Raw genomic sequence first — 20,680 nt, forward strand, 5'->3', positions numbered from 1 at the left:
GAAAAATACAAAGATTTCAACAAAAATGCAATTTTTATTTTATTTTAAAATATTACTTTGGCTACTGTGAAGTGCTACTACTCAATTTCAGATGGGCAACTGGAATAAAAAATGGATTTCAGCATTTGTCTCTTTGCTTTCTGTGTATGACATTAGGAATAACCCCTTAACAGCATTTAGCCATTCAACAGTAGGCTTCAGTGTTGAAAAGGAACTATTTCATGCCACTTGAAGCTCTGACATTTATTCTCTGAAAAAGGCTCTCCAAGTAGATTTAATTGCCCCCCCCTTATTTTTCACTTAAGCATTCTCAAATTATGTACAGCTTTTTCTAACATCAAAAACATTCAGTAGCTCTCTGCCTTTGCTTTCCTTCAGCTAAGGAACCCATGGATGAACCAGTTCCTTAAAAATCGCTGAAATTTATATTTTCAACAAATGTACAGTGCCTGCTGTTATTTCTTTGGTTTTCATGCCCCTCAACCTAACTTTTAACCATTACTGCATGAGGTCCAGCCTCATCTCAATGAAACACACATTTCACCCCATGGCTTCCGTATTAGCCAACTTCCTCCTTCTTTTTTGTTTTGTTTGCTGCCATGACAAAGTGTTCTGAAGCGCTCAAAAGTTTGCACCTTCCTCTGTGTTGAGCTGACCTAACAAAAATGTTACATCAACATGAACTTTAAAATGTTTATTAAAAGTGTGCAGCTCGGAAAAAGGGAAAATAACCTTTCGACAGAGTTCTTCTGCTCACTGGCTTCGGTCTGACGAGTTCAGGCCAAACCCAAATGCAAGGATGAACCTTTACCTAGTCCGTTAAAAGCCCAGTACAGTAAGCAGCCAGACTTACATCTCTCCCGATGAGGTCATTTCTGTTTTCAATCACTCCCCAAGGAGCTATCCCAATAGTGCAAATCTTTCGAGATGATCGAGAGGCATGTTCTTTGAGAGCATCCCCAACATGTTTGGCAACTCCTGTACAGAAACAAAGAATATCACTCACTGCATTACTACAATGATGCCCTACTTTTAGGAGGGACTTAGGGTTCAATTTCAAACATCACAGCCAAGACTGAAAGCCGAGTAGATTAAGAACATGTTCATTTTCAACTAACCACCAGCAAGGAGGAAATTCCATAACCAGGATATTGCCAAAGAAAAGGCCCCTTTTCCCATTCCAATCCGTGGTACCTCTTTTGATGGTTTGATACATAATAGGGCCGGAACTAATGAACTGGCTTGTATAATGGCTACAGTTTTGCCATTACATCTGGGTTAACCTGTCTGGGCTAACAAGTCACTTGCACTGCCTTGAAATGTTAAACACAGAATAGCATATATTTAAACTACCCCCAAAATATTGCGATCCAGCCTTTCAATGAGAGTTTTCTAGAAAATCTGACTCTTCTGAGTTGCTTTTCCAGATGGAACTTCTTTGCTGATCAGAAGTTTGTTTCCAATGTTTTGCTAGATATTTTTTTCCTGTAATTTAACTCCACCGCTTCCTCTCCTACCCTTATTACATATATACAGCAAGTAATCATTTCAGCTTTTTAAATCTTCCTTTAAGATGCTTGGAAAATCTGCCAATCTTCATTTCCTTGCTTAATCCATACATCATAACTTCGGCTTCTTTGAAACAAATGCTTCTCAACTTTGGCTGGAAATTCATGTTGACGTATAACACAAAGCCATGGTGATATTAAATAACGTACTACCAAAATTTCATGCCATTATTTTATACTATGCTTCCCCACATACAGAAAATAAAATAAAAACAAGATCTGTCCATTTTGAAAAAGTAAAACTTGCTATATGGCAGCACTAGGATACATTTGAGATCCATGGGCATGATCCAGCCACAGATACACACCCTGCCACTACATAGGGACGGCTAGGAAACTCTTTAGAGGGTTGAAGCAGGTTCCCAACACATCTGTTTTCTTTTTTTATATTCCCAAACCAATGATGAGATCCAAAAGCTCAAAACTCTTGCTTAAACCGTTTATGAGGTCAAGCTTCCTGAGTGCTCCGATGAACCAAACGACCGAATGAAGTTAACACTTCACGCCTTTGACACCAAGTCAGTTAGGAAATATGCAAGACTCTAGTTTTGTTAACAGAAGATAAAGGCAAACTCAAATATCTTATCACCTGTATCCACTCCTCCAGTTATAATCCAGGCTCCTGTTGTCACTGCAGCTTTAATAAGCCCTTTACCAAGCAGTTGTTTGATGCGTGGATGAAGTTCAAATTTCTGCATTCCTCCATGAACAGAAACAACAAGCTTTGGCAGTTCCATCTGCCACTCCTTAAGCATAAGCTGTAGAATGGCTTCAGGTCTGGTGTCATAGGACAGTCGCACATACTAACAAGAAGTTGAGAAGAATTAATATTCTCAGCAATGGGAAACACTGATAAGCAAGTGTCAATATGCATTCCACATCTTCATTCAGAATTCACTATCATTTCCAACAAGAATTTGGGGATTGCCATGGGAGTTTAGGCTCGATGAAGGACCTTTCAATTGTAGATACTGCAGGCACTGAAAATCCAGATAATACTTAAGACAAAACCATCATTTGATAATGTTGCCGGAAAAGCAATAAATATACTGTATATATATGCGCCTTGTTCTAGACTAGTCTCATATAACCATGTAAGAAGCAGGAGTAACAATATGGAATGAGAAACATACTTTAGATAAAAACCAGTTTCTTTCGATTACACTGCCTCATGACTGCCAACAAAGATTTGACATGCTGTTAAATAAAGTGAATTTAGTCTTCCAAGCTACTTAGGCACTACAGATAGTAAATATAGTTCTTAGGCATAAACATGAATTGTAATCTACATCCCAAACTGGAGATTACCTGGACAGAAAAGTTTCAGGTAATAAAATGTGTGCCTTCACTCTACAGCAGCCAAAAACATTTTTTTTAAAGAAAGGTATGGGCAAACTTGACTTCATCTCTTTGCCTCCTATTACCTCAATATTCAAAGACTACTATTTTCATCTTCAACTGGGCTATTTCCCTTTAATATCATCCCAAAAGCTCTCATACGTTCTGCTCTTCAGCAGCATCTGGTACATACCTTAGCCCGATAGGAATGGGAGCCTCCTTGAAAGTTAATGATGCCGTAAGCATCTGTGGAACTCTGCTCAGTATGTTTTTCTACTGACCATTCTTCTATCTCCTGGTTAAAATTTTCACCCAGTTTCACATCTGAATATTTCATAGCGAGACTTGCCGTAAAGCAAGCATGTTGCCGGACTAAGCGTCCACAGCAGCACCTGTAGGAAATTACCACAGTTCATAGAGGTGGGAAGACAGAGGTCACTCTATACATCATTTTATAGTAAAAGTGTTTGCCACTCTTTGCCAAAGCCTTTGATTCTGTTGCCGTGTGGTAAACTGCACTCCCACGCCCATACAGAGGTTTTCAGATGGCAATACTGTAATTTCTTCAAAGGCCACATGCTATACAGACAATCCATGGGACTCATTTGGAGAGAGATAATGCCTGATATCGAGAACGCTAAGATGGGGCTAGAATGTCAAGTCATTACAGGTCTAAATATTGCAGTTCCTCTAGCTACTCACTGAATATAAGCACCCATGTCTTCATTATATGTCCTCCAACATTTTCATTTGCCTTTGACTGCCACTCACTTTGAAATATATTATACAGCTACCCATCTTCTGACCTCTCATTGGCCAGAATCTTCTTAGGAAAAAAATGTGTGCACAAGGTAATCATCCCAGTAAAGTATCTTATCATGGGATGGAAACTCCACCAAAAAGAGAAACCCATTTGTCCAATTAATTTTCTTCTTTTTGATCAACTAATTTGATATGTTTAAAGAGTTAAAGTGGCTTCATTTCATAGAATGCTTACCTGACAAGTTGCTGACAAATCTGACATCCTGGAAGGCATCTATGATTAAAAACAAGAGAAAGTAACATGGCATGTTGTCCCTCTTGCTATCAAAATCAGGAATATACGTCTTAATAAGACTGAAAACAGTCTACAACTATGTGTCTCCGCTTTTTATTTGCAGTTTTCCAGGTGTGTCAACCTGATCATACCAAAACTGATGCACATTTTCAATGAATGCACATTTTCCCAAAAGTAACAAACTTGAAAGAGCAAAATGGTTGCTTCTTCTAAGATATGTTTCTACAAGTCCTTCTTTCAAACTATGTACTGAATCCAATTTTAGCAATCAAGGATAATTCACCACTCCTCTAAGTTCTGCAAAACAACTCCAGGACCAGGCTTTTAGGCATTTCCCCTATTTCTCCACTCCTACAGCATCTCTGCTACCCCACATTCTAGATCTCCCCGCTTGTTCTAGCTGCCTCCACATAATCCTCCCATAACTGCAGACATCCATCCCACATCCCAGTTCGCCAATCCACAGAAAAAACAATGCAACAGGAGCCAAGGAATTCAGGAAATCCTCCCACTCTGCGCCAACATCCTTGTGCCGTGACACTGTGTTCTCTATATTCAGAAGGAAACCTGCATCACTTTGAATTTACCTGTGAGGGTCCTTTGAACTTGGTATAATGTACACACATTCCCGTTTGGTGAAAGTATTTTCTATCCAAGATTTTTGGGACTGTAAAATAAGATATTTTCAGAGTCATATGAAAGCACCGTCTGGGTATTACAGAAGTACAGTATTGCAAAGATCTAGTTCTCATGGGATCAAACATACATATTTAATAGTTAATAGCTAACATATAATTAAACATTAATTACTGAACATATATCTACCACATTATCTCATATTTTTCCTCTTATAGTTGGTTACTCTGGGGATAAGATCTACCAAATCTAAAGATAAAATCTACCAAATCATTCTATAATTCTTAAAAACATCACCATAATCAGTAGTTTAGGTACTAATATCTTCATTATGAACCAAGACATTAGACGTTTTATAATGTTAAGAGACTGACTTCTATCCTAGAATGTTAATTGCTATGTACATTTTGAAATCTGGTTTAATAGGAAGAATAATGTACGATCAATCCTGATGTTAAAGCAATACAATGCAGCACAATTTACTGAGTTTTCTGAACTTTTTCTAACGTCACCTTTTAACAATAACATGTTTAAGTCAAGCAGGAGCAATGGGGAAGCCAGAACTAGTCTACTGCTTGTGAATGAAAAGCCAGGGTTCAGAAATATACCATCTGAGCAATTTATCCAAATGTACCCACAAAGAGTTGAGAAAATATTAACAATAACAGAAACAGTTTAAGTAAAACCTTGACTTGAATTTTTTAAGAAATTTCTTTTTTTTCTATCACTCCAAAGTTTGACATGCCACACTGAAAGTTATTGGGCTAAATCCAATTGTTAATCCAAACTAGAAAGGACTCACTGAAGCAATAAAAGCTCTACAAAACTCTTTTAAAACTAGAGACAATGTACATTAGCTTTCAGATGCTTTAATGCACCTTACTTTTTATACTGCATTAAGCAGTAAGATTTAAAGCCGTAAAACTGACAAGATCATATATATATAAACAGTATATACCTGTTCAGGATAAAAAGTCCATCTGACATTTTCACTGCAGAAATCCATGATGAACAACTACTAGCTGTCTCCTTTGAAGACCAATCTTATACCACAGAGTTTACTTTAATTTAAGGTTTCGAGATAACAGGTTATAACAACACACTGCTGCAAAAGTGCAGGATGAGATCAGAACTCAAAATAATGTACCATTATATTATAGGGACTACCTTAGTCTCCCATTTGACCAGAACAAATATTTTGAGGGGACTTCCACAGCGCTAGCTGTTACAGCAAAGCCAACAAAGTGAATTGTGGCATCTTAAAAGACTAACAACTTTTACTGGGCATAAAGACTGATGGACTTTAGCCCACTTATTTTGAGAAGGTTTCCCTTTCAGCAAGTGTTTCAAGTGCTAGAAATCTAAAGTTTCCCATAATTGCTCAGAAACAATGACAATTAATATGCATATTGTCATATGTAATTAAATCACATTAAACGTTCACTGTTCATGAAGCAGGAGACCATCTTTGGTTGTTAATGAAGCAGAATGCTGGCTGCCAAGAATGTTTTGGGTAGAAAATCAGCCACAGATCTCTAACCACCTCAAATCCACTCTGCAGGACAGGACAGATGAACCATGCCATGTGAACAAGTATCTAACCCTGAAGCTGTGGCAACTCCTGCTTGTCTGAACCTTTTCACTTGAGTAATGTATGTTTGTGTCACAAGATTTGTTTATATATATATATATATATATATTTTCTCCAGTAAGCTCAAGGTCCTGTACACAACTCTCTTTCTCTCTGCTTTATCCTTACAACAACCCTTACAGGAGATCATCCTGAGAGAGACAGAGAGGGGGGAAGCAACTAACTGGAGGTCACTCAGTAAGTTTCATGGCTTTATGAATCCTGACCCTGCGTTCAGAACCCCTGAGGTCCTGTGCAGTAATCTATCCACCACAACACACTGGCTTTCAGTGGGGAAGGAAGGCTCCACCACCAGAATGCTGATCCAAGTCTCCTATGGCAGTTTATTCAGGTGACTGGTTGTACAAAGCATTTCACCTCACTATCACGTAAATTGATTCTGAATGTTGATTCAGAGTTGCAGATAAAACAGCCTCTGTAAAACATGTTGAGTTTTTAATGGAACTTAAGAAAAAAATAACACCCAACTGCACTAGTAAGTAAAACTGAAGCAAATGCTTCGAAATGGCAAGCATTCAAACATATGCACCGTTTTCATTTCTTTACAACTTAATATGACATCAACATGCCTCAACTCTACTTGCAGTGCTTCAAAGCAAATTACAAAAGCTATCTTGAATAGCAATCTACCCAGCTGAGACATTTACTAAACATTTATTTATGAACCCATGTAGTCCCACTATTTACAAGTTGTAAAACTGAGAGAAAACTCGGTTATTAACCAAACCCATGGTGATCATGGGACTAAGCTGTGACCCATGCCTAGCTGACTGTAACACCTTCTTGCACAGCAGGTTCCAAAAGCAATAGCTGGAAGGCAAAAATTCCAAACTTAAGCCTCTTTATCTTCCTATCATCACTTAGACCCAATGAATCTCATTTTCGAAACTGTGCACCTGGGGTGTATATTATAGTGCAGTGAGTTCACATATATGTTGTAGCTTGCTAAGAATCACACTTTCCCTCCCCTCCAAATACAAATATATGATGGTGACTCTATGTTAGTTGCATAAGAATATGTACCAGATGATTCTTCAATGAATTTCTTCTCAACTACTCTGAATAATGCCTGGAGTTTCATATCTAAGCTCTCCCTAGAGCACCTCCCGAGATAACCATCTCAGAGGATGTGCTTCAGGACAGCACTGTACATTCTGCTCCCGTTATGTATCTTTCTCCTCTGAAGTAAATGCCAGTGCAGTGTTCTCATCATTGAGGTCGTTTTTGAAAAGAGGGGGGAAACTCCATTATGGCAGCAAGCACAATAGGCATGGCTATGATGAAGGGATGAATCATGTTAAGGACTGTGTGTTTGCATGAATAGCTCCCCTTAGATATGATTTGAAATTAGCCACAATTCTGCTGGAAACTTGGAAAAATCATATCCCAATATATTGATACAATACTTTTCCAAATCAGTGCAAAGTGGAAGCAAACACACAAGTGTTCCCAAAGGTTTTTCTCAATACAGTAGTTAATGAAAATTATTAGATTATAAACATCAGCTACACACATTTTGAATCAAAGACTTTTTCATCAGCAATCCGTATGTGACTACAAGAGGTTTTTAGACCTCACATAGCCCAGTAGACTGGATTATCTAGTTGGAGTCAGGATTATGAATCCTTACTGTGCCTTCCAGGAAAGAAGCCCCCCAAAATCACCCAGAGTTTGTGGGGCCAAGGGAGGCTATGTGCCCTACCACTGGTGCAGCAATGTGGAAGCTGCACAGTCCCAAAATGCAGCCTGCTTCAGGTGTAGTTCAGATCATTCGTGTTTTAAAAACTATTTTATTTTATTTTTGAATACATAAAAGAATAGAAGGACAAAGGCAGTGTTATATATTTTCTTAAGAGTTGTTTAAACATCTAGACTCCAGCAAACCCCAACAAACGTCTTGCTCCCTTGCTCTCACTGCAATTTTAACATTACCTACTTCTTTAATTACTAAGTCTTAGGCCCGTTCACGCAGCAAACTATATTTAACACTCTTTCTCAAACAGTAAGATCCAAGAAGTTGCCAAGTACCAACAAAAATAATGCAATGGAATGGACTGGGGGGGTGGAGAATATTTCTATGAGTTTTGAATTAAAGAGTTTAGTAAAAAAAAAAAACTGATATGAAATATGTGAAAGCAAGCTTGTTTTCAAATCCCACCCCTGCAATTATTTCCCACAAAAGTCATGCTCCATCCTTCCCAGGCATACCAGATTTATTTGCCTTGCTCAAGAACTACTACAGCAGGGGGGGAAAACTCTCTGAAAGGACACAAGGAATTAAAAAGGCAAATGATCCAAACAGTCCAAAATAGATCCAGAACAAAAAGCTTCTGAATTCTAGCATCTGATATTCATGCTGCATTTTCATTTACAGATAGGTAACTGATCTGGATGATTCTTCTGTCCCCTCACATCTGTATGTGTCAAAACTGGAAGCAAGCTTTTGAACACTGTAGGTTGGCGTTATGTTGTTGGGTAAATGAGACATAACACCCCAATTATGGGATTCCCTCTCAGGGAAAGTTACTGTCTCCATCTCTGAAGTTTCCAACAGATATAATTTTGTTAGGTTTCAAAACTGGTTCAAAACTGACACTAGCTCAAAATGTTTCTCAACAATTACAATACCAAAAGATATCTGATGAAGTAATTAGGATGATGGACAAAAAAAGAACACATTCCTACAGGCAGCAGTTTCAGTATTAGGAAACAATTCTCCCTTTGGAGAACTGTAAAATCCAAGTTCTTTGACGGCCAATACTTGAACTCCCTATTTGCCCTACAGAATGGGTTCTTCCCAGGTTGATTGATATACATATTGCTAGCCTGTTAAAATGCTATCAGCCTTTGAAAATATAATTGCCCATATATTCAAAGCACAAGAAACAAAAAATACCAATTTATGACATCTCAGAAGTGTACTGAGCCTCATGGCGCAGTGGTTAAACCGCTGTACTGCAGCCAAAACTGTGCTCACGACCCGGGGTTCAATCCCAGGTAGCCGGCTCAAGGTTGACTCAGCCTTCTATCCTTCTGAGGTTGGTAAAATGAGTACCCAGCTTGCTGGGGGGGGGGGGCAATGTGTAGCCTGCATAATTAACTTGTAAACCGCCCAGAGAGTGCTTGAAGCACTATGGGGCAGTATATAAGCAGCACGCTTTGCTTTGCTTTTTACTGTGCACCAATCTCTGTAATTCAAAATCTCGACACAGAAGAGTATAAATCAAGCCACACCTTGCAAGGGAGAGAGGGAGAAAAAGCAATGTTATTTTCCTCAGAATTCCCTTAATTCATATTGACTTATATTTTGTTGCACTGTACCACATGCACAACACAAAGCTACAGCAACAGCACCAAAAATCATGGTACCTTTGCACGTGTTCCATGCAAGAGGCTAAATGGAAATTATGTGGTTGATTGCACAATCTAACTACACAACCTGGACTGCCTGGGCACAACACCTGGCAAGCTTACAAACGCATAATTTCACATTACACAAACAGGGTATTAGCCGTTATTTAAATATGGGATACAAAAATTTAAAGTATATACTTTTAAACATTTTCACACTGAATACATGCAAGAAGAAGTCTTTGAATTTTGCTGTTAGTCTCTGAAGAAAGAAAGAGAAATAAATAGCTATTCCTCACCTGGCTACCATTAAAACTAGAAGATGTATTTTTTTTCCCTAGCTACTGTGGATAGCATCACAAGAAATTTTTTAAAAGGTAGCCTGTAGGTAGAAACACACCACTTTGGGAGTGAAAAGATGTGATTATGTTGACACTAAGAGGTTGCCTAAGCTATTAGTCTATGGTTTCAGTGTGCATCTTGCTTTCTATGTGAGTTTGTTAAACTGAAAGAATAAGCAGACACACACTCACCCATGAATTCACAATATTTATTTACTTATTTTATATGCCGCCCACTCTACTCAAAGGTCTCTGGGCGGCTTACAACAATATGACTTATTTAAAGACTATAAAATGTCCTGCATTATTTCTGTTTCTACCAACATTTGCTGGTAAGCAACAAAAAATACTAGGTTCTTAAATCCAAGGGTCACGTCAGAAAGCTTCAAAACTCTCTCACTGCAGGAACAGCACACAGTGACACACAGAGAACAGGAAAAACCATTGAAAGCTCACTGTTTTTATGTTTTGTTTTATTCCTTTAGTGGTCCAATAAAGGTATCACCTGTTCCTGCACACGGAAAACACTTATGGAAGCACAGCAGAAAAGATATTCAACATTTACCCTTCCTTGTTTCTTTAAACCTGGATTTAGCAATGAGTAATTTAGTTTCAAGTAAAAGAATCCTCATGGGTGCTACAGTTAGATGTTGCTTCTTCTTTTTTGAATCTACCACAGAAAAAAAGTAAAGGAAAAAAAAGCAAGCCCACCAAGCAAAGTACTGAATTCTCCTTCCCAAGAATACAAGTTGGTTTTCCAAGGCCAAGCAGCCAGGCTTAGGAATTTTCTGACTCAGAGGATGAGCCATAATCAAGCTGAGTCATTCCTTTGCTTTCCTCCTGTCTTCTGAGTCATTTTGTCTGATGGAATTAAATGTAATATGCCTCTATCCACTTCAAAACATGCACATGTACCAACAGAGAGAGATGTGTAAAGCAGGAGACTTTTAAAAAGGCATTCTCATTTAACTTGAAACAACTTAGCTACTGACAAAGCTGTCTGATCATCTGCTGAAGCAGCTAAAGTAGATAAATCTGCCTGTAGTTAACTTCTCACTTAGTGCCACATGTGGCATGATAAGGCTATCAACCAGACAAAAAAAGACAGCAAGAGAAGTTTCAAGCAGTTCTCAACATTTCCCAGATAACAATGGGCATGCACATATCTTGGCAAGTGCCCAACCTAGAAGGAACTAAGTCAAGCCATAATAGACAGCATTTCTTTCTCCTTCTGATTTAGACAGCATAAACAGACTGTGCTGAAATAAACTGGTATAGGGCAGGCCAGAGATACTTAGGTTCACATTCCTAGTTTACAGAGTGACCTCCTGTTATTTAAAATCCTGAGTTTAACCTTAAATAAATACCTGAGATAAATTAGCAGAGGAAGCAAAACTGGATCTTTCTAGGTGGTAAAAATGAGACAGCTGCAATAACTGTACCAAATCACACAACCAAAAAGAACAAAACAAAAAAAGGACAAGCAAATTACTTATTATTATTTTGGAAGCAGAATCACTGTATCTTAAAAAAAGAAGAATAGTATGTCTGATTAAATTAAAAATAATCTAAAACCACTTATAATTAAGCTGTTAAAAGGAATTTACAGAGAAATATAGTTTATCCCAAAAAATTGATGTGAGAAAAAAAGACAAACAATTGCCCAGCTTGCATTCAAGGATGAATGGAACAAGAAGCACTGGTTCAAAAGAAAGAGTGGATTAAATACTAAGGGATAATTATAAGAAAAAACTGAATAAGTAACCTAAGAGGAAGGCATATTCTCCTTTCATGCAAATTCAACAATGGTCACTTTGTTTATCTCAAATGATACATTGTACATTTTGTTTTAAAAGGAGAAAAAACTATGTCTCAAACATACCTTTGCTGAAACATTGTAACTATTTATTTATCTCAGCAATACAATGAGTCGATAAGAAACCTATGCAGAAAATAAGCATAGGAATCCCCAGCAATTTCGTCTTTTCTCTATTTTTGTCTCCTCAAAGGCATAAAATCGTCATCTTTTGTCAGTTTCACTCCCATGTTATAAAGTAGATAACACATGGTTATGGAAAGCAGACCTTTGAAATGTTACTGTTTGGATTACAAACAGTACTTCATGCAGGTGGGATTATACTGGAAATTATAATTTTAAAAATGGGTTCTCCAATTCTGAATAAATCAACAGACATTAATAAATACAATATCCTTTAGGGTACACTTGGGCAGTTCTGGGAGGTAGATTTACTATACAGTGGTTTTGTCAAGTATGGCTCAGAACAGGCTGCTGCAGAGCTCCTGGTTTGGGATTCATCAGGCTGGGTAGATCAAGACTCTTATTTTTTTACTCTGGGAGATGTTGTCTGATGATCTGCTGTGAAGTGCCATCGATAAATCAACAACACTCAGTTCTTTATCTCTGTTTCAACAGAACCAGGGGAAGAGGAACAAAAGTAAAACTTAAGATCAACAGCAGACTGGGAAAAGGGGCCAGTACAATGGTGCCTCGCTTTACAACCTGCCCCACTGAAGGCAGGTGGGGGCTTTCCAATCAGCATTCTCACATCGTTTACTATGCATGTTTCCTCAGGAGGAATAGTACAGATGGCATTCTGAAAAGAAAAGCAGCGAATTAATGGACTATTTAGATTCCTTAAATCCACAGCTCTGCAGCATTACAGGAATGTAAGAAATCTATTTCACTAGATTCTTGGGAGAAAACATCTGTGACGGACACTACACTGACGTGGACTAGATACAGTTCAAGTTCAGGTATCTGCACAGTTCAGAACTTGAAAAACAATGTCAAATAAAAAGTAAACATGTAGGCATATGCACATTTTAAAGATACATAGATGCATGCTGCCAGGTACAAGAAAGAAGAGTTCTGACAAAACCTTAGGAAGAGCTGTTCAGTAGTGGAAAAGACTGCTTCAAAAGAGGCAAACTTTCCTTCACTGGAAGTGTTTAAATGGAGGTTGGCTGGCCAATGGTCTGTGATGCTTCAACTGTAGTTCTCTTGCATGAGCAGAGAGCAAGACCAGATGACCCATAGACTGGCCTTGAGGACCCCATGTCAGGAATGTGTCAGCTGTCAGTCTGCCCCATCAGCAGGGGGTTGGATTAGATGGCCAACTCTACAGTTATAATTTTATGAACCAGTAGATAGACACGTTCAAACAATGCACACTGGTCTATCACTAAAGATTTGAATCAAGCTAACTGTTGCTTACAAAACTCTACCTGTTAATTGCTCAAGATGCTTGTATTCTGTCAACTTAAAATGGCCAATGCTGGCACGGCAAATGCCACTGTCAATACTTTCCGCATTAAACTGGCCTCTAATCTCTCTCTCTACAATCCTACCTCAAACCACGTACATTGTACATACAAAGTGAACTATATTTTACAAAAGCTCATGCTACAATATATGTGTTAATCTTTAACATGTCATAGGACTCTTTGTTTTAATGAGTTAAAACAAGATGTTAAAGCATGCCCTTCACTTAACTAGTATGCACCTAAGAGCATTCAAACTGTGAACAGATAATTTGAGAAGAATTAAAGCTTTGTTGAAAGTTCAGCAATCCTTCCCAGTGAGCAGTAGGAAAACAGACTTTGGGGATGTAGCTGAGGAAGTAATGCTGATAACTGAGGCTGAAGAACTTCCTTACAGAGAAGAAAAAAATATCCAGTAAATTATTTCTGAAACTATAAGGTGGAAGAGCTTGCCACAGACAAGAGAACTAGAGAAAGTATCACAGCAGATATGAGATGATCAAGGCTAGGGCAAGACTTTGGCAATATTTGCTAAAAGGAAATGTGCGACATCACATAAAGGACTGACTGCATATTGTTCCCTTCAAACTCAGTGCTCTCTAGCAGAAGCTAACTTGGCTTGCACAACAGCAACTGGTTAGTGGTAAAAGGAGAAAACTAAATCAGCTACCATCCTCCTCTATGGAAACGGGGAGACAATAAGTTTAAGATAGGTAGGGTTTGACCATTCTAGTCAATCCTAGACCTTGTTAGGGTGGTCTACAAATTAGCTATGTGCATTTTTAACGCAAGTCCTTAAATTGACTCCTCTCAGAAACCTACACTGAACAATGTTTTTTACACATGGAGAAATCAGCAAGAGAGAAATAAGGGACTTTTAAATGGCAAAGATATAAAAATTGTTGTTTGCATAATTATGTTGTAAGCCCCCACAAAGTGCTTTAGCACTATGGGGTGGTATAGAACACTGGTTCTTAACCTTGGGTTACTCAGGAGTTTTGGACTGCAACTCCCAGAAGCCTTCACCACCAACTGTGCTGGCTGGGGTTTCTGGGAGTTGCAGTTCAAAAACATCTGAGTAACAAAGGTTAAGAACCACTGGTATAGAAGACAAAACAACAAGAAATATATTGGGAAGGCAGCTAAGCTATCAGGAAGCACATCAGAATGATGCTCTAAAGTTGGGCCAGGTTGGAACAATATGGACTTACTCGAAAAGCAAAACTCTTGCACAAGCCCAGCCATTTTGAAGAGCTGAAACTTTGTTTACAGAAGAGATATTAACTTGATTCTGAATTGACAGACTTCTTACATTGGCTGGGGGAATCTGTTACCCTCTCTGAACTAGACCTATCAGAGCACACTAGATTCCGCTTGTTTGATAGTTCTGTGAAGACACATAGACTGGATTACTTCACTTATCTTTTAAATCTGCCTTTGGGTGTGCAGGCATGGGAACTCTTTCTGTTTATTATCAGAAATGCATACTAGCAAACCACACACACACAAACACACACTCCGAAAAAGCATAGACTATAGTACAGAGTACCCAGTGCTATAATGGTTCATTCTGTCTTATGAAATAGTGTAATCTGTCCTGCCTCCACTTTTGCCTCTATCCAAGTCCTGAACAGGAAATATATGAGGTGGGTTCAATAAGCCGGAAGTGCTACAAATGTAATAGTAGCATCATGTAGCCATGGTCAAAGTATCAGGAGGCTATTAGGCACTCTTGCGCTCCCTTTACACATACAGGTGGAGGTGAGTATGAATCATAGAACAGTGTTACTTCTGTACTGGCAGTGACTATGATTAGTTTTTTTTTATGACAGAATTTAAAACCAGCAAACTGAGATTAAAACTGTGGTGAAAAGACTGGCCAGGACCAGGAAGACAAATCCCCATGCAAGCATGAAGTTCAGTGGATTGCTTTGGGATTGCCATTACTTCTCAGCCAGTCTACCTTAAAGGACTGTTGTCAGGCTAGAAACAAAGAAGGAGATCACAAGGACTTTCCTCAGAGGAAAGGCAAGATATGAATGTAACAAATCAATAAATACAGTTAACATAAAAGAAAATAAGAAGGGAGTCACAATACACACATTAAATCCTAACCCTGTTGAGATCAGTAACACTATGTCCATATAAGGCCTATATATTTTACAAAGGTACAAATTAGCGTCTCAGGACCCAGGAAAAAAAGGGCTACTCGGAAAGAAGTTCTACTGCAGATGTGCTCAGTGAACGCTCCCAGGAAAATAAATTATTCCCTTCATGGGATATGCTAATTAATAAATAATAAATAAAAAACTTCCACTATTGTTATCAGGATGATGCTCTAGCTTCACTCACAAATCCGCTAACAAACCATGGAATCCAGTGGTGTTACAGTTGCTTCCAATGGCTATGCAACTCATATTGAAAAAAAGGGCACAACAACATCAGAGAGATCAACATATCCAGAATAATTCTTCATGACAGAATGTCCCTCTAAAATATGCATATACTAGCAAAATGTTGTAGATGTAGAGAGAGAGATTGAGAAAGAGAGAACTATACTGATAATTTATCTCAGTACCAGATTGCAATGATGTGGGGAGGGAGAAATGTATTCTAAAAATACAGGTACTAACATAATTTTCATGCCTTACTGTAAAGGCACAGGGTGTTTTACTATAAAAGCACAAGGTTAAGGAAGTTTTTATGATCCTCTCATAGAACATATCCTTTGCATGAGAAAGTACTCTGGGATATTAAACTTCTGCTAGGGTGACAGGTGATCTAGGAATGCTTTGAGAATAACTTTGCCTAAAATGGGTGTGGTGTTGAATGAATTACAGTACTGGCACTTTTTAAATACATTTCAAAAAGAGAATTTGCTCCTTTATTATGAGAAGACATTGTTGAAATTTATCTCCTTCTGATAAAGGGTTTAAGAAGCCCTGACAAGCATGGATAGCAAAACTTTCTATATCCATATACTGAAAGCCATTTACTGTCCATTTTGTAATCAAATTCAACAAAATACAATTTTACAGACTGGTTAACAGTTTATGCTGAGGAACAGCTTACTTCAAACTTTTTGAGTGAGGTGCAGTTCCAGCATTATGCTGTTCTTGAACAAGGGGGCAATTAAATTTAAAGGGGGGGGAATGTTGCTTCTGTAACAACATGCTTATGAAAGTACATAAAAGCAAAAAGTCACTGGGAAAAATCAGGGAGCCGTTTTACTGTCTCTGCCGTAATTACTGTAATACGTTTTGGGAACAGGAAAATGCAAAGACATTCAGCAGTCATATGGGTATGATGTTATCAATGTCACCTTTGCAAAAACAGTCTCAGCCTGGGCCACTTCCAACTCAGTCTCCCACCTGAGGAAGCACACCTTTGAAAGATCAGACAGCAGGCCTAATGGGCAAGATCTCTTAAGCCAGGATGCAGTTTCAGAAGATGTAGCCATTAGGCAAACTCCAAAAACAAACAAACCAGGATGACATCAAATAGTGTAGACTGGACAAGGCCTGTAAAAGCACCTCAAGTTGTCTATCAGGTATCCTGAACGACACTGTCGAAGTTCTCCTCAGGTGGGAGACCTCTTGAAGTATGGGCCAGGTGTGCTGATGGCCACCCCAATCAATCATTCCCCAAGGACAAGATTATCAATAATCTTTGAACAAAAAAGTTTTGGCACACTAAATCCAAAACACTGGTTCCCAGCCTCTCCAGCACCATGTCCCTTTTAAGGGTTTCAGAACCTCTCATGACTCCGTGTTTGTTTGTTTTTTTTTTAGTGCCATTCAATGCCGTCTCAAGGAAAAATTCACTCCCAAACTTAAAATTAATCCTATGGAAATCTATTTTTAAAAATTAGGAATTAACTTTGTGGTATGAAATTTGACATACTGAAAATTATTTAAGCGGTTCAATTCCTTTTCTCTGTCTCTCACTCATGTGCTCCCCTTGCAAATGACTCCATGGGCTGGGGGGGGGCATGCCGCTCAGTTTGGGAAGCACCAAGAAAGGCTGCACACCTTCCTGACTCTCATCTTTTAGATACCACCCACTGTGTTATCTGCATGCAAAGAAAGGATAGGAACACTGAACCCATTGCCCCAGGAAGGAAAGGTTTCCCTCCTATAGGCTTAAAAGGCATTCCTGGCAGGGCTGGGGGGGGGGGGGGGAGGACTCAAATGATCAGAAGGAGGAGAGCACTCAAGAAAGAGGATTATAGCTCACACCATCCACTCTTTATGCCAAAGATTCAGGCGCCCCTCCAGTGTCTCCATTCATTCCCCCCCCAACTCCAAAACACTACTGTTGACTCTTTCTGCCACAAGTTTCTGGGGCTCATGCCTGCCTCCAAAATACAATATATTTGACTCCTTGTGCCACCAGATTAAGAGGCTGGTGTATCTTCTCAGAGAAAGCATCACCTCTGGCACTCCAGGCCACAAGGTCAGGGGGCTCAAGGACCTCCCCCGCCCAACATACACAACCGATCAGTTTTGACTGAGGGGTTCACAGGCTTCCCCCACCACCATCTTCACGGGCACCAGCCTTGGCCCTCTCTTGTCATCAGGGGCTCAGGCCCACCTGCCCCCAAAACACAATAGAGATGACTCTTCCCGCCACAGGGCTCCGGGGCTCCTGTGTCTCCACACACACACACATACACACACCAACACCAACGGCACTCCATGCCACAAGGTTCAGGGATCCATTTGTGTACACACACATACACACACGAGATGACCCGACCGCCGTCTATTCCTCCCTGAGGCGCCGCCGAGCCCTCGCTTCCCATCCCGGGGATGCTCGGGGAGGGAAGCACAAGGGCACGAAACGAACGAAACCGACGAAACGAAACGAAGCCGGGGGAAGAGGGCCTCCGCTGGCTCCCTTCTTCTCCCTCCTGGCCCGCCGGCTCACCATTCTCCTCAGGGTCGGGCAGCGGCGGCGGCGGCGGGCTCTGGGCGCGGGCTCCGCTCCTGGTCCGGCCGAGCGAGCGCGCCTCCGGCTCCGGCTCCGGCTTCTCCTGCCCTCGGCTCGGCAGCGGCGGCGGCTGGGGCTTCGGCTTCGGCGTCTTCTTCTTCGGCGCTGGGGCTGCTGGTGGGGGTGTCGGGGCCTGTCTCCATCTATCGGGGCTCAGCTCGGCGGCGGCGAGAGCAGCTGCGCGGAGCCGGGCGGGGGGAAGCAAAGGCCGCTCCGGGCGGCGGGGCCAAGAGGCCTCCAGGAAAGAAGCCGGGGCTGAGGAGGAGGAGAAGCCGCCGAGGCTGGAGGAGCGGGAAGCGGCGGCGGCTGAGGCGGCTGAGGTGGCGGTGGCGGGACCAGGAGCTGGAGTTGGAGCAGGAGCGGCCTGGCGGCGCTTGCTCATAATTGTGCGACTGGCCCGGCTCGAAACGCAGCGCCGCCGCCGCCGCCGCCGCTCCTCCTGCCGCCGCTCCTGCCGCGTCAGCTCGCTCCGCCCAGGCCCTGAGGGCCCGGCCTAGCTTGGCCCGGCGCGGCCCGCCTCTTTCCCTCACGCTTTCCCGCCTTCCCTTCCCCCCCCCTCTCGCGCCTCGCGAGGGAGCTGCCTTGGCAGGATCCCTGAGGAGAACCGACCTGAGGGGAGGAAAGGGGCCAAGAGCAGCCTCGCCAAACAGGTTGCGGGGGTGGGGTGGGGGACAGAGAGAGCGCTTTCCATCATTCCTCCCAAACAGACCTAATTTTTTTTTCTCCTTCACACGTCCTTCCCCTTCCCTTTTTTTTAAAAAAAGAAGGGAGCCCTTTTTTTCTTTTTGGCTGTTCTCGTGTGAGGATTTTTGTTGATTTCTTTAGGTGTTTTGCTGGTTTTGAGACAGAATTTTTTTACACACACGCACACGCAGAGAGAGAGTGAGAGAGAGCGAGAGAAAAAGAAGAAACAGACCCATTTTCCCCCTCAGGGGTCTTCTTTTTAAAAGGGGGGGGATTTCTTTCCTTTTGTGTTGTCATGTGAGGATTTCTGTTCATTTTTTAGGTGTTTTGCTGGTTTTGAGACAGAATTTTTTACACACACACACACACACACACACACACACACACACACACACACACACAGAAGAAACAGACCCATTTCTCCCCTCAGAGGTCTTCTTTTTAAAAGGGGGGAATTTCTTTCCTTTTGTGTTGTCATGTGAGGATTTCTGTACATTTTTTAGGTGTTTTGCTGGTTTTGAGATGTGTTTTTTCTACACTGACTTTAAACACCTAAAAAATGAACAAAAATCCTCACATGACAACACAAAAGGAAAGTTATATATAGGCTCCCTTTTTTCCCCTCTCATGCCATGGTGTGACGAGTTTTTTTATTATTATTCTGAGGTGTTTTTCTACTGTTTTATGCGTGTTTTTCTTTGTTAGCAACATGTTTTTAATCATACATCTATAAATGGCCTGGTTAATTTCTGGTGGAAAAGGCAGTTTTTAAATACTGACAAGCTTGATGAAAAGTATCAGCCAACAGGTTTCCTTGACATAATGTGGAGATTATCCTTTGTAAAGCCAGGGTGGATACATTGTGACTTGGTGTTTTGAAACTCATATCCCATCTCTTCCTCTTAATTAGATCCTGGAGGAAGTTATTTCAATTTTAGCTTCCATGGATACCTTCCAAGAAATGGGTGTTTGGTAACTGGCCACTCATGCAATCAGTAAATGGGCAAGTTCCCGTATATCGACCAAAATGGGCTCAGGTCTCTTCCAATTAGCACTGGTTTTGCAGGTTTCTTTGCTATTGTTTGCAGCCTCATATTCTTAATTGGAAAGACCAGGAATTGATACTAGGATATTACATAAGTAGACCTGTTGCTTTATTCCTGAGCAATGATCCTGCCTTTCCTAATAGCACAGGGGAAAAACCCCAAGAGGAAATAATATCGTACAAGATGTGTCTTGCTTAAGATGGCTAACCCATCAAATATATGAGTTTTTATTTATTTATTTATTTATTTATTTATTTATTTATTTATTTATATCCTGCCTATCTGGTCTATATGACCACTCTTAGGGCCCTGTAAAAGCCAGTTTTCGTTGTCCACAAAAGTTCAAATTGAAATATAGCAGTTTTAAGTTGCCACAATGTTTTTGTCTTAATCTATTAATTTTTGTTTTACTTTTTATTAATTTCAGTGTGAGATTTTTGTGGATCATAATCCACATCTTCTAACACATGGAGTCTCACATTCAGTTAGTCTTTAAGGTGCCACAACCCTTTCATTTTTATTTTTGCTATGTTATAAAAGTCTCAACCAATCCCTCAGGGCAGAAAATGTCTTACATCAATATTTAGCAACTTGCTTCTGTATAGCATAACTAAAGGTTAAATAAGGTTTAGGAATTAATTTTATGAGTTTTTTAAAGTTATTGTAATGTTAGCAACCTATATAACTGGAATATGATGGGTTTTTTTCCTCCCAGTGCTATGATTCAGGTTCAG

The 20,680-nt window shown here is 40.3% G+C and overlaps 1 protein-coding gene across 1 annotated transcript in view; it reads right to left on the reverse strand.

Moving 5' to 3' along the window:
* TRPM7 (transient receptor potential cation channel subfamily M member 7) overlaps positions 1 to 18,284 on the reverse strand; it is a 47,010-nt gene extending 28,726 nt beyond the window's left edge. Inside the window, exons 1-6 of the mRNA XM_072982060.2 lie at positions 18,154 to 18,284; positions 4,551 to 4,630; positions 3,904 to 3,942; positions 3,100 to 3,298; positions 2,158 to 2,371; positions 854 to 978 (exon numbers count right to left, since the gene is read on the reverse strand). Of these exons, the coding sequence (XP_072838161.2) occupies positions 854 to 978; positions 2,158 to 2,371; positions 3,100 to 3,298; positions 3,904 to 3,942; positions 4,551 to 4,630; positions 18,154 to 18,156 (660 nt within the window). The 5' untranslated portion in view covers positions 18,157 to 18,284. The remainder of the gene's footprint in view (positions 1 to 853; positions 979 to 2,157; positions 2,372 to 3,099; positions 3,299 to 3,903; positions 3,943 to 4,550; positions 4,631 to 18,153) is intronic.
* Between the last annotated feature and the right edge of the window lie 2,396 nt (positions 18,285 to 20,680).

The sequence above is a fragment of the Pogona vitticeps genome, chromosome 12 (assembly GCF_051106095.1).
Source record: "Pogona vitticeps strain Pit_001003342236 chromosome 12, PviZW2.1, whole genome shotgun sequence".
NCBI classification, from domain to species: Eukaryota; Metazoa; Chordata; class Lepidosauria; order Squamata; family Agamidae; genus Pogona; species Pogona vitticeps.